Source organism: Triturus cristatus, chromosome 2_1 (genome assembly GCF_964204655.1).
Source record: "Triturus cristatus chromosome 2_1, aTriCri1.1, whole genome shotgun sequence".
In the NCBI taxonomy this organism is placed as follows: domain Eukaryota; kingdom Metazoa; phylum Chordata; class Amphibia; order Caudata; family Salamandridae; genus Triturus; species Triturus cristatus.
The window spans coordinates 586,235,528-586,248,728 of NC_140581.1; the positions used below are offsets into that span (position 1 = coordinate 586,235,528).

General features: G+C 42.8%; 1 protein-coding gene across 10 annotated transcripts in view; it reads right to left on the reverse strand.

Moving 5' to 3' along the window:
* Positions 1 to 701: 701 nt before the first annotated feature.
* Positions 702 to 13,201, reverse strand: part of MCTP1 (multiple C2 and transmembrane domain containing 1) — a 2,372,456-nt gene continuing 2,359,956 nt past the window's right edge. For all 10 annotated transcript variants that reach the window (XM_085632490.1, XM_085632489.1, XM_085632491.1 and 7 more), the window contains one exon: positions 702 to 1,397. In XM_085632490.1, the coding sequence (XP_085488616.1) occupies positions 1,326 to 1,397 (72 nt within the window). In that variant the 3' untranslated portion in view covers positions 702 to 1,325. The remainder of the gene's footprint in view (positions 1,398 to 13,201) is intronic.

Sequence of the window (13,201 nt, forward strand, 5' to 3'; positions counted from 1 at the left end):
TACTGACTCTCTGCTGCTGCTTGCTATCAGGCAGCAGCACACTCGGCCTTTTGACTTTGCCAATGCCTGTTGAATTGCGTTTCAAGCATTGTCAAAGTCAAATTATTTCAAAATGGCCTCAGTGCATGCACAGCAACAAAACAACAAAACAGACCTATTGGCTTTGCCAATGCTTGTTTCTACTTGGATTTCCAGACAAGAAGACAAACGGACTTGGGGTGTATCAGGTAGATTAGCAACTGCAAAGGCCAAATGACGTTTTTTCCAGACTAGGACACCTGGAAAAACAGCCCCAGCATCTGCTTCACAGAAGCCCCCACAACCTCCTGCTTCCTGTGATCAGTGGTTACACCCCTGGGCCCGCCCCTCCTGTGATCACTGGTCACACCCCAGGGCCCGCCCCCGAAACATGATGATAGAAATCTGCGTATCCAATGTTGCGTGTTGTACAGGCAACCCTTTCATAGACACAGGTGCTAGTAACCCGACACAAATGTTTAACCAATACAGGCTTGATTTGATTAGAATTCCATTTTCAAGTGAAGCGTGGAACTAATTTGTTTAATCAGTCCGCGCTAATCCCACTGATAGCAGACACTTTAAACCAGGCTGTCAGCCGGGATCCCGCCAGTCCACTTCCCAAGGTGTGGTGACACGGCGCAGACAGACAGTGCAGACAAAAGAGGCGGCTGGAAGCAGAGTGAGAGTTCTACTCAGGCGTTTGTGCACCCGATACTTTATTCTTTTAGAAATGCACGTAGCTCTGCTCAGTCGGACAGTGTTGGCCACCAGACCCACCCCCCTCCTTTCCCTCAAAGTTGGCATGCGCTATTTTGGTCATAACTCGTCAAAGTACACTTTAGAATAACCCGTTTTCAATGTGAACTGGGGAGAAAAGGGCACAATTCAATTATGAACCACTTGAATAAAAAACGATTTTTCTTGCATAAAAAAGTATACATGATTAGGCAGGGATTGCAACGGGCTATATATACTGTTTGCAGATGTCACTGGTCATGCAGTCTATTGATCAGCAGAACTCATAACGTCTACCGGTGTGTAGGGTACATCACTTATTGCATCACAGTACCAGCCACGTTCTCTATGGGCTTCGTGAAGCAGAACTCAAAACTTCCCCAAAAACGTATCAAATGTGTTCTGTACAATGGCAGGTGTATGTTCAGCGGCGCGAGCCTTTGTACAATATTTACAAATGTTCTCCGTGATGGTGGAAGCAGGAAGAAGCGGAAACGACATGAAGAAAGGACACGCTGCTCGGCCTGGCGTCCCTCGCTGCTCCATCTCCGACCCGAAGCAGATGCTGGCTAGCCCGGGTTGTTTTTCTTCCTCTTGCTCGGGCTCGGGCTGGGATCCTGTTTCAGTTCGTGGTATTGCACCTGTTTAAACACAGAAGTTCAGACAGAGAGATTGGTCAGGTGGCCACGGGCTGGCAACGGAGAGAATAGAGATGGCTGGAGAGATCTTGTCCTGGGAAAGAGGAAAGTGAACCCTCCGAGCTGTATGGAATCTGCAGCTGGGGCGCGCACACAAAGGGGTGATAGATCAGGGGTAGGAAGGGAAAAAACACAGGCTGCAGCGGCTAAACCCCGCCAGGAAGCAGCTAGGAGAGGCTTTTCTTTAAACCACAAGATAATGCATTTGAAAACAAACAACCCCAAACAAAGAGCCGGGAGAATCCTCCTTTATGCACTTGGAAATGTTTGCATTTAGCCTGCACAATGTTTAGATTCTGAAAATATGAGAGCCCAATTTAGACACATCTTTTTACCAACAACCATAAAGCCAGTCTCACAAAATGGTAAAAGTTCCCTTTTCACTATACACATTAGTGAGGGCCCCCATAAACACACAGGTTTGCTTTCAGTAAGTCCTTAACTTGTCCTTGATCCTGTTTCTCCTAGTGCTAGCAGGACAACAGTTGCACTAGTTTATTTTGCGGCTGTGCCCGGTGACAGAAGTGCTACCAAATGCATTGGAGACAAAGCTGTTAGACAAGCTGCCGATAACTTAAGGATGAGAAAATTATAGGACTAATGAGGATGTTACATTAATTGTCCTCTGTTAATTATCAACATATAAATAGACACTGATGTTTACAAAAAGAAGCAAGAAAGGTTATGGTTTATATTTTTGCACTTTGTATAGTTTCCAAAAGAATCCAAAAGGTGCTCACTCCCTGGACCAACCGTATTAAAAAGACCCACATAAGCAAAAATAAGAATTATTGGTGGGTGCCATATCTCCTTTGCCCTAAAGAAGTCGCTGTGTTTGCGGGACGAAATGCGTTAGCTGTGGTTGCTGCTTCACATAAAACAAGAAAATAAAGAATAAGTCTTTGTTGGACTTTGCCCATTTTGCAGGGTCATCCCAGAACTTTTTGCCTTCCTCCTCTATTGTTTCTGACCTGCTGTTGGTGGTTTTATGACTCTGGGCACTTTATCACTTCTGATCAGCGCTAAAGTGCATGTGCTCTCTCTTGTAAACTTGGTAAGATTGGTCTACACCTGTTTGGCATATTTAATTTACCTATGAGTCCCTTGTACAGTGTTATCCCATATACCCAGGGCCTGTAAATTAAATGCTTGTGGTGGGCTTGTAGCGTTGCTTGCGCCCCCCACCGAAGTAGCCTTTCAAACCTGTCTCTGGCCTCTGCAGGGCCTGTGCGCACACTTTACTGCCACCGTGACGTGGCCACGTCTGCAACTCCCCTTTTACTACATATCAGTCTCCCCTACGGTAGGCCCTAGCTAGCCCTATTGGCAGGCTACGGTGTAGGTAAAAGATAGGACATGTGCCTTAACTGTGTAGCATGTCCTGGTAGTGACAAATAGTCTATTTGGTTACTCACTGCTATGAGGCTGCCCTCTCATGGGGATGCATTGGGGATTCCCTGATATGTGCTTTAGTGGTAATTTCTGATCTGAGGGGGTAGCGTGACCATATTTGGTATGTTTGGAATAGTAGTGATAAACCCTGCTTATTGGTGAAAGGCACGACTGAGGTTAGGTGCCTTATGTGTTTAGGGGGTGCGACCAGGCAAACTGGAGCAAGAGTGCAGAAATCCTGCACCCTATGTGGTCATGATGATATTGGAAGGATATGATTCCCTGATGTGATGTTGTCACTGTATTTCATGCCTTAATTATGATTTAGGCGTGACCTAAACTGCAGGTTATGTATGATTGGCTGCATTTTATGCCCTAAAATGTTAGGTGCAGGAGCTGCAGGATAATTCCCAGTGTTAGTGGTTTGGTAACCTGTGCAAGCTAGGAGTATTCCCTCATTGCACTACATGTTGGTTATGACAATTGCCCGATTGACAAAGTGATTGTGTAATCTGTGACATCATGACAAGTGCCTAGTGGCACAGTGCTTTATGGGATTGTGGTCTAATGTGTTTTGTGAATAATACAAAGGATATTTTTATATTACCTAGTGTGGAGTATCTTTTTGTGGTGTACCTAGTGTGCCACTGTTGTGTGAGTGTGTTGCGCAAACGCTTTACACATTGCCTCAGGGATAAGCCTTGCTGCTCTGCCAAGCTACTAAGGGGGTGAGCAGGGGTTATCTTCAGTGTGTAACTCCGTTTACCTGACTAGAGTGGTGGGTTCTGCCTGGCTTAGGTGCATACCCTAGCCAACCAGAAACCCAATTTCTAACAGTCTTTAAAAATGAGACCATCTAATTTGTGTTGTCTTGTAAAAATGCAATAACGTGGTTTGTCCTTCTTAAGTTTGGTATGATTTATGAGCATATACTACCTTTTTGAGACTAATTTTGAAATTAAGAACTTATGTTTAAGGTGTGTTTCTTCCACCAATAATTCTTAAATAGACACTGATGCCAGATAACTACTCTATGCTTATGCAGTCGATCCATTACCGGATCTGCAACACCACAGAATAATGTTCTGTGCTTTATCCTGTAACTCCCACTTTGCATCGCTACCTGGAGTTTCTCACCCTTAAATGAAATACTGCATTTTGTTGCCTTGATGTTTAGCTGTCTCCTTCCTGACCATTCAGCATTTTCTTGATTAACTCATTGTTTAACTTCTAGGGTACAGACTCTGTGTAGTTGTTAGCATCATTACAAAGAGGTTTAGCTTCTCTTCAACCCTTTTGAAATATTGTACTTCTGTTATTTGAGGTACTCTATGTTCTTCCCGGACAGAACTCCTTCTCCCGTCTCTCAGCTGGATTCCTATATCATGCACGCCACACTTATGGACCTTATGTCTGCAAATGTGCGAAGGAGCTTCTTAAAAATTAAATAGAGAATATGCCTCTCACTCCGTTATGACTATGAATCGCATAGACAGAGGAATCAATTGAATTTGCTTGGCATGACTGGCTGTGGCCCATGTGAGCGCAATGATTTTAGTACTAACAGAAGAGTAACTGGCACAGCAATGATAATGTTGGTTCACCAAGTGTATTAGGGTTATTTAGTCTCTACAATGTTTCGGTTCTACCACATTGTTTGCCAAAGTAGAGTTATGTGTCTCTAGGCCACTGCTGATATAGTGCTTAGCTGCTGCAGGGTGGATCAGAGCTGCTTGTCATGCTGGAGGTGAATCTCTTCCGGACCTGAATACAGACCACCGGCTACGGCAACATAAAAAATCCCATTTGTTTTGTAGCGGTCCCCCATTTTTTACTGTGATTTTGCTGGATTTAGAACTGTGCGTGCTTTACCACTGCTAAACAGTAGTAAACGTCTATGCTTCCCCCTACACATGTGCTGTGCAATTGGAACTCTCTGTTTGGCCTATTTAACTTCCTTATAAGTCCATTTTAGATGATAACTGAAATGCAACTCTGACATTCAAGGTTGAATGCCATATGTGGGCGATGCAGTGTTCATCCTAAAAGTATATGTCTGCCAGGAGCAACATTGTACTCTACTGAGTTACAGTTTAAAAGTACTGCGGTTACACATGGCTTGAAAAAGTGCCTTCATCATATAAAAAAAACCTATTTTTATTTATAAAGTCATCCCTAAAGTATAAACTAAGACCACGGGGTAGGGTGCTTAATATATTTTTCAAAAAGCATGACTGAAGGCCTAAAAGCTAATTCATTGTGTAGACCCAGCTACATTTTTCATAAGGTAGGCCTAGGTGTGTGATTAAAATAATACATTTTCACATCTCAGCATGTCAAAATCATAGGAAAGTTCTTAAAAGTTATTTTTTTAACATTTTTTGCGAAATCTGATTTAATGGTGGAATCAGATTTTTGATAACTTAAGTGGAAATTGAACTTTATAAAATATACTGTAGGCTGCCTGAGTCAGTACTGGCTTAAAACTATTTCTGACTTACAGCTTTCCCCCAGAGCTGGAATACAGATTCTTGGCTGGGAGAGTTAACAACCCTGGATCAGAAGACAGTGTTATCCTCTGAGCCCAGGAAGGACAGCAGAGTGATAAGATAGCGAGGATGTTGATCTGGGAGTGTCTAGAAACAGATAGCAGAACAAACACTCCCTATTTTAAATTGGATATGCCAGGGAAGAGTTTTATTCATTCCCACGGCCTCTCTAAACAGCTAAGCTCCAGTTATAGTGGGTAGCGAACCAATTTGGACCTTGTTAGGTGGAAGGATAACTCATTTAATTTGGGTAGTAGCTAAGGCGCCTACCTGGTGGTACATGGGCTCAGCCACATTGAAACAGTTTTTGGGGTAATTACCCAGTAAGGTAAAGATGAAATGCTGCAGAAAGAGGTGGCTGACTGCTTGAAATTAGTTAGGATTGGGTGGCAAACTTTCTCCAATCACTACTAGTGCACTGTTATCGCAGCCACCACCTTTTCAGAATATTCCTGGACCTGGGAAGACTCGATCCGAGGAAAAATGTCCTGCTGGAAGAAAGATGACTCCTGGCTCATTATAGCTGATGGAAGACGAAGTCTCACAAAAGGACTCAAAAACTTCGGACTTCTTCTGATACCCTTGGACTAGAACTGCTTTCCAAGAGTCGAGTGATTGACCTCCTATCTGCATGCTCAGGGACACATATTGTAGACGCTTCTCCTAACAGCAAGCTGGCCCAGCTGTCCACAGAGGACTGTACCCTTCAGGAGAGAGCCCTTGGGCCTAAAAGTCTGCCCTCGGGTACCAAGGGCCACATGATAAGCCATAAGGAACATTCTACACACTTGGAAAGAAATGGGACTTACCAATTCTTTGCACCTCTGGAGGACCCGGACAAGATCTTAAGGTTTGTCAGAAATGTTGCACCAAAGGCAGCCACGAAAACTACATTGATCTGTTGTTTTTTGTAATGCTGAAAACAGGTTCAGCAGGACATCACGAGGTCAGGAAGCTTGGAGACCTGCCCAGCTACAGATTCCAACCTCGCTCCGCTGAAGAATTTTGACTTCCAAAATGTGAGCGATTCTGAAGGTAAAACCTTGGACTGGGGAAAGATGGCAAATCCATTTGGCCAGCTAAGCACCCTCTGTAGCTATTAGATCTGGCTTTGTCCCACTCACAGTTTTAGTTCAGAACCAGTGGCCTCAGTGTGAACTCAACAACGACATGTCTGACTTAGAGGGACCCTCTATGGCCACAGCCCTGGAAGATTCTGACCTCCATTTCAGAGATAAGCCATAAGGTAAATCTTTGACCAGCATGACTCGCTTGGTATATCCATTGTACTCTCTATTGCGGTTGACCTGAAATCACCCCAAGTTCTCATTCAACTGTGAACTGTTGTAGTAAATGCTGCTTTTATTTTCGTTGGTCCTTTGTTCCTTAAAATGCTTTAACTCCGTATTTCTGGTTCCTCTTAACCTATTTTACGATCTTGGTGTCTTTTTACTCACTAAAATGTTCTCTATTTGTTTTTTAATTGGTTAGGAATTTTATGGTGTTATGTTTTTGACTTTGAAATTGTAGCTAATTCTTGAATTTAATTAATATTTTTCTGAGGGTTGCCTGTGCCATAGCTACGAGGGTGAGCAGAGCTTCTCTTAGAACTGTGTTTTGCTCTAAACAGATAGGGCCATATGTAGGTAGCATCACATTTACCAATTCATAAATACCGAATTTTACCGATTCGGTATTTATGAATCGGTAAATGTAATGTAGGTAACCAATCGGTAATTATTACCGATTCGGTAAATATCGGTATTTAAGAATCGGTATTTACCGAATCGGTAATAATGCATCCCTTCCCATTCATTCCTATGGGCCTGGAGGCCCGTAGGAAAGAATGGGAAGCCAGTTACCATTACCGATTCGGTAAATACCGAATCGGTAATAGGGGAGGCATTATCATGGGTGGCAGGGTGTCACATTGACACCCTGTTGCACCCCTGATTCGTGCATGTGTGCACATGTGGCGCACATACATGCCCTAAGGACATGTATGTCTGCCACATTGCACTTTTCAAATAGCACAAAAATGCTTTTTGGAAGGTATTCGTCATTTACCATCAACTAGTAGTTGGTGGTAAATAACAAATCCAGACACCAATGATGCACTCACTTGAGTGCCCCCTACATAGCATTTCTGGATTCGGTATTTACCGAATCGGTATTTTACTGATTTCTTAATTTCCGAATCGGTAAATACCGAATCCAGAAAATCTGCCACCTACATCGCAAATGCCTAAATACCGGTCGGTAACAGGATATTTACCGAATTTCGGCCGTTACCGACCGGTATTTGGCTTCCTACATGAGGCCCATAGTGTTTATTAAGTGCGTAGGGATCGCCTTTACCAAATTAATAACACAATTTCCCATAGGCAAGCATCCCCAGACATTTTCCCTTTATTCAGACACTGGTCTGGTGTGGTTCGTCAGAAGAAACTCACAATAGTGATTGTCCCTCTGAGCTGTTGGTTCTCTTAGAAGAGAAAAGGCCAGATATCTTCAGATATTTCATTTTCAATGCTTTGTAATCTGTTTAACTTTATTTGAAGAACTGATTGCATATGGTCTCAAATTCAGAGAGAAATGACAATGGATAACAATGGATACCTACTATTAAAAATGTGCCGCACATCTAGTTGTAATGAACAACAGCAGATGACCACACAGACATAAATGCGCCACTTACTGTTTTCTCTTTTGTTTGAGAGCATACATGATTTTCATCTGTCTAGGCTTTTCTTAGTCCTTGATGTGTCACTGAACATAGAGAGGTGCTCTTGAGAGTTCTTTGTTCACCTGCATATTGACATTGGGATTCTGGCACGGCTGTAGCGTGACCTCGCCAGTCTTTCTAATGAGGACATGCTGCAGGCTATTACTTTTACAATTTCAAGATCTATTATTTTAAGGCTGTTGCCGATACCAGGCACATTTCTGTTCAAGCCAGTTCACAAGAGCTTTACCTTTTTCCCAGGAGGTACTTCCTAGGGAAAGGATTGCATTACCAATATGGTTATTTGGATTCTGTGAGATTTATGTATTTGATCATCCCTTTCCAATTCAGAAGTGCAGGGGGTGGCACGTGTATTGATGGGCTCTACTCTGTTTCTTCCTGCCTCGCTCTCTCTTCTTGAACACTCGCTGGTGGCACAGATCCGTTGATGGATACTGGATGTATGAAGTGACAAGTGATGTGGCTTGGGCAAGCATAAGCACAGTCTTTAAATAAAAGAGCTGAATGGATGTGTACTGGCCATATCATGTGCATGGCCTCTGAGTGATACACAGAAGAGAGTAGAAGCAAATGGAAATGAACAGACCATTAAAGAAAAAAACTTTAATGGGTTTTGAGAGTTGACGAGTAAACAGGTATGTGAGGAGTCCTAACTCTCTTACTTCAGTGGGGTTGCGGCCAAAAGCAGGGAGTAGATCGAGATGTGGGTGAGTGTGAATAACTGTGAGGAGGAACACCATTGAAGACTGCATAAGTCAGAATGCATTAGTAGGACTGGTACAGGTGGGCAGTCTTATCCAGGGTCCGCCTAATTAAGAATGTTTGGTTTCCTGAGGTCGAATTGGGAACAGGAGACTGTGATAGAGATGTATGTGGATGGAACTTGCCTGCACCTGAGTGGTTCCCCCATCAAATACTAGCCTTGTGGGTCTCTAGAGGAGACCCAAATAGAGCATCCAAACATGCCATTAACTAGAAGGTTTACGGATGCTTAATATTAGTTGATATTATTGCCTAGCATATTTTATTAACCATATAAGTTAGTTCAAATATCACAACTCCTGCTGCAAGAATGGTCACAGAATATTAAAAGCATTACTCATGGTCCAGTGGTAATTGCCACTTAAACATTTTGGTAAGTCTGCATGGAACTTCCTAATTCACAGGTACAGGGTAGGCCAATATGTGCGGTGTCACAACTGTGCGGATTCTACCCAATATGGATAGTGATCTGTAGCTTGACACCGAAGCGGTAAGTGGGTTCCCCAAGGAGAATACCAGGGGGTTGGACAATGCAAATGGTGTTCATACCCACAATCATAACCTGGGGGTATTTTTCTCCAATTGCTATACTTTCCCCCACATGTTCTTCTAAGCGCACGCCTGGAACACCAAGGCGTAAGTGCTGCTGCAAGTGTGGGAAATGGCATACACCAGTTCTTACACTTAAACTACATCTAAAATAATTGTGCAAAATAAAAAAAATACATGTAGAATTCCATGCTTAGCCTTACCTAAGGCATATACTTGTTTTGTTGGTGTGGACATTATGAGGAAGAAGGGTTAGGGAATACAGATGTATGCCAGGGAATCTATGACAATTAGAGATGTCTCTGACACCATGCTTATTTTGTGCAGGTGGTGGGCACCAATCTCACCTTTGTGTGCTAGACCTGTCTTTCATCATTGACTCTGACTCGAATCAGGCGATAGAGGAAGGCAGAAATGAGAAAAGTAAGGGAAAGATAGAACACCAGTGAGAAAGTGAGAAATCGGGGCTGAAAAAGAACCTGCAAGAGTGCGATAAATGGACAGGAAGTGTGGGGTGGTGGAAGAAAGAGGAAAGGTGTGGAATTTGGAATGGACAACTTTAGTATTCAGAATCTAAGCATTGGGACCTTTTAACATTTTAGTATTCTACACTTCTTTCTTTCTTTTCCTTTTTTAAATTATGCAGTGCCTGTAAATAAGATCGGAAATCTGTCCAAACTGTAGACGTGTGCCTGTCAGAGCATCACTTCTTTGTGACTCCCATAATTGAAGGGAAGTCATTACTTCCATTTCAGATCATTTTTACATGAAATGTTTCTGGAAGTTCATAGTCAATAACTCCCAAGGAAATACTTGCAAACTGCGTGTTGTTTTCTAGTGAAATTCAAGACAGGAACACACCAGCCCACCCTATACAAAATATGACAACTGGGAGCTAACTGCTGTTCTTCTGAGATTTGTAAGTAAATGTTTTCTGCTTCCCTGCATGATTTCCCTGAATCTGCATATATGTGAGACACGAATATTCATAAAGTCAAAACTATTTGAAATGTTTTCTTTCAATACTTGATTGCAACATGCCAAAGGTTGCATATCGTTTTACACATTAGTATTATTATGCGTTCAAATTGCAAATCTCAACGCAGACAACATCTTGTGTCAGAGCAAGTTCAATGCCAACCACTGGACCCGTGCTAAGCAAGGGTGGGGTTAGAAAGTGACTATGCATTATAAGGAAAAAGAGACTCCCTGCCATGTGTATGTCAATATGTTTATGTGTGTATGTTGCATTTGTATAGCCTGAATCTATCTGAAAGGCCTCGGTCATAGGCAAGTAACTAGTCAGATTGAGATGTAGCTGTTTTTTGTTACTGTAACATCATGTAGTATTTACAAAGAGGTGTGACTTCAGATATTTCCTGAAATGGAGCACGGTTTGTTTGGTACTGATGGATACCTGAATGTTGCTTCATAATCTGTGTGCATGGATGGAGAAGACCTGTTGTCCAATTGTAAAAAGTATATTGTGCATCACATTGGAAGTCCTTGAACTTATAAATGGACATGCCTATTAACCTTATGCATCTACATGGCCACAAGCTTAATCTGTGACTTGTAATATGTCTACAATGTACAGTAAGAACACGTTATCCTCTGTACAAAATCAATTATGTGGAATCAGTCCTTCCCCCTTAATTACCTCTTTGGCGAGTCCTTAATCCTTCAATTACTACCATAGAAATGAATGCATTAGAGTGCACAGTGCGTGTCTTCACAGCAGAGGCTTAGGTTGAAACTAGTTCAACAAAAGCATTCTCAAAGTTTTAGACTTGATTATAGGATCTAGATTTAAAGCATTTTCAGACCTGCGGCTTGTGCCAACGTCTAAAACAACAACATGCTTCTCCCAGATTCATGGGAACTCCTTCCTGATGTAAAGTAGTCCTGGCTGCGATCCACCCACTGCTTTGTGGCCTCCTTTGAGGCAGCAGTTTAAAACGTGTCACAGCTCCCAGGTTCTGTTTTTCAAGGTCTATTGGCAGCCTTGAGACCTTCGACCAACACAACTGAGGGAAGAGGTGTGGTGCAGCGGCCAGGGCGACTGACGCCGGACGCTGGGGCTCACGGTTCAATCCCTCGCACCGGCGGCAGGTCAGCCCTCTGGGCAATAGCTTACATAATCTTCCCGACTTCCCCCAGCGCCGGGATGCCTACGGGTAGCTGTGCGCTTTACAAATACTGGATTTACATTTACATTTACTGTGTTGTAGCATTTGTATAGCACTTCATATTCATGACAGTGCGGTGACTCACGTGTGGGTGGTCGTGAAAGAGGCATCTCTATTTGTTGTGCATGCTCTATCGAGTTTAGCCTTATACTGTGGCTTGTCTAGAGTCCATTGTGTGTCATAGGTGAGTTTCAGAGGGCACTCCAGTCACATTGTAGCAAAGTTGTGGTTGTGTTTAATTGTGGCTTGAAGCGGAGATGTGTAAGAGCAATGGAGTCACATTAACAAATAATTGACAGGTTTGCCAGATCATGCTGCTTCACAGCAGTTTTGTGTAGGTTTAAAAAGCACTTGCTTATGTTATTCTGGCTGAATTTAGGACCCATCTGAGACATTAACATCGGAGGTCATTCAAGTGCCTATTGCTAACCGTATCCTTAATTGATGAAATGAGGTTACCCCCAGTTTTAAATGCTGAGGGCAGACGCCATTAGCTTTTTCGTTATGTGAATGCTGCTCCAATATATTGGGCTTTGATGAACGACCATTGGATTGGTTTTTTCAGGTTTGCTGCTCAGCACAGTATCTCTAAACGGGACAATGAATACAAGGCTCGGTATGTGTATCAATGACTTAAAACTGAGATTTAACTCGCTCAAAGCTCTTTCTGAAAAATTAGATCTGGGGTATTGTTGAACTAAAAGGCAGTTGCCTGTAATTTCATTTGCAGTATCTGAGATTACTGCAATACATAATTCACTGCAAACCCATAATTTCTACAGTTTGGGTACCAGGTGAGAATGCAGCAGCTCGTCTATATCACATATAGCCTAGTTAGAAAATGCCGCATTGATTGCAAGTTGTACTTCATTTAAGAAAAATGCACATATATACATCTTTATATTAGGATAAACTGAATTTTAGAGGTATTGTGAATTGCCAGTTCCACCACTCGTGGAGGGTACGTCTTCACATGGAGAGTTATCCCCTCCCCCATAAGATGCACCCTAAACATAAAAGTTTCAGGTCCCTCCTGAAAAACTCTTGGGGGCCTTATTCACAAAGGTATTTTCATCTGTTAACTTAAGCTAGAGTTGAAAATACCCCAGTTACACCTAACAGACGTTCACAAAGGGATGTGTTCCAGGTGTAAATACATTTACTACTATGGAGAAATGTGAACCAGTAAAGCCGCTCGAGGGATGAGAAGTGGGTGATCCAAGTCATGATAGCCGTTGGAAATTTGGGAATGCCCATGGTATAAGTTTATGGACAGTCCCACGCTTCGATCCGACCTCTGCTGGCATCATTTCCATTTCAGGGTGAGAATAGGATTGGATCACAAATGGGCATGGACAACCCCCTTACCTGCTAGGGGTGTACGGGAAGAGCTTTCTCTTTGTGGAAAATGTTTTCACTGCAAAGAAAAAAATGTACACTTGCACAAGAGGCTTCATTTCCTCTGTGTGGAATTCCATGGTACTTATAATTCCACACAGGTGGCATAGGACCCCATTGGACACATCACATGACGTTCCCAGTAGTATAGCTGGAAACCTA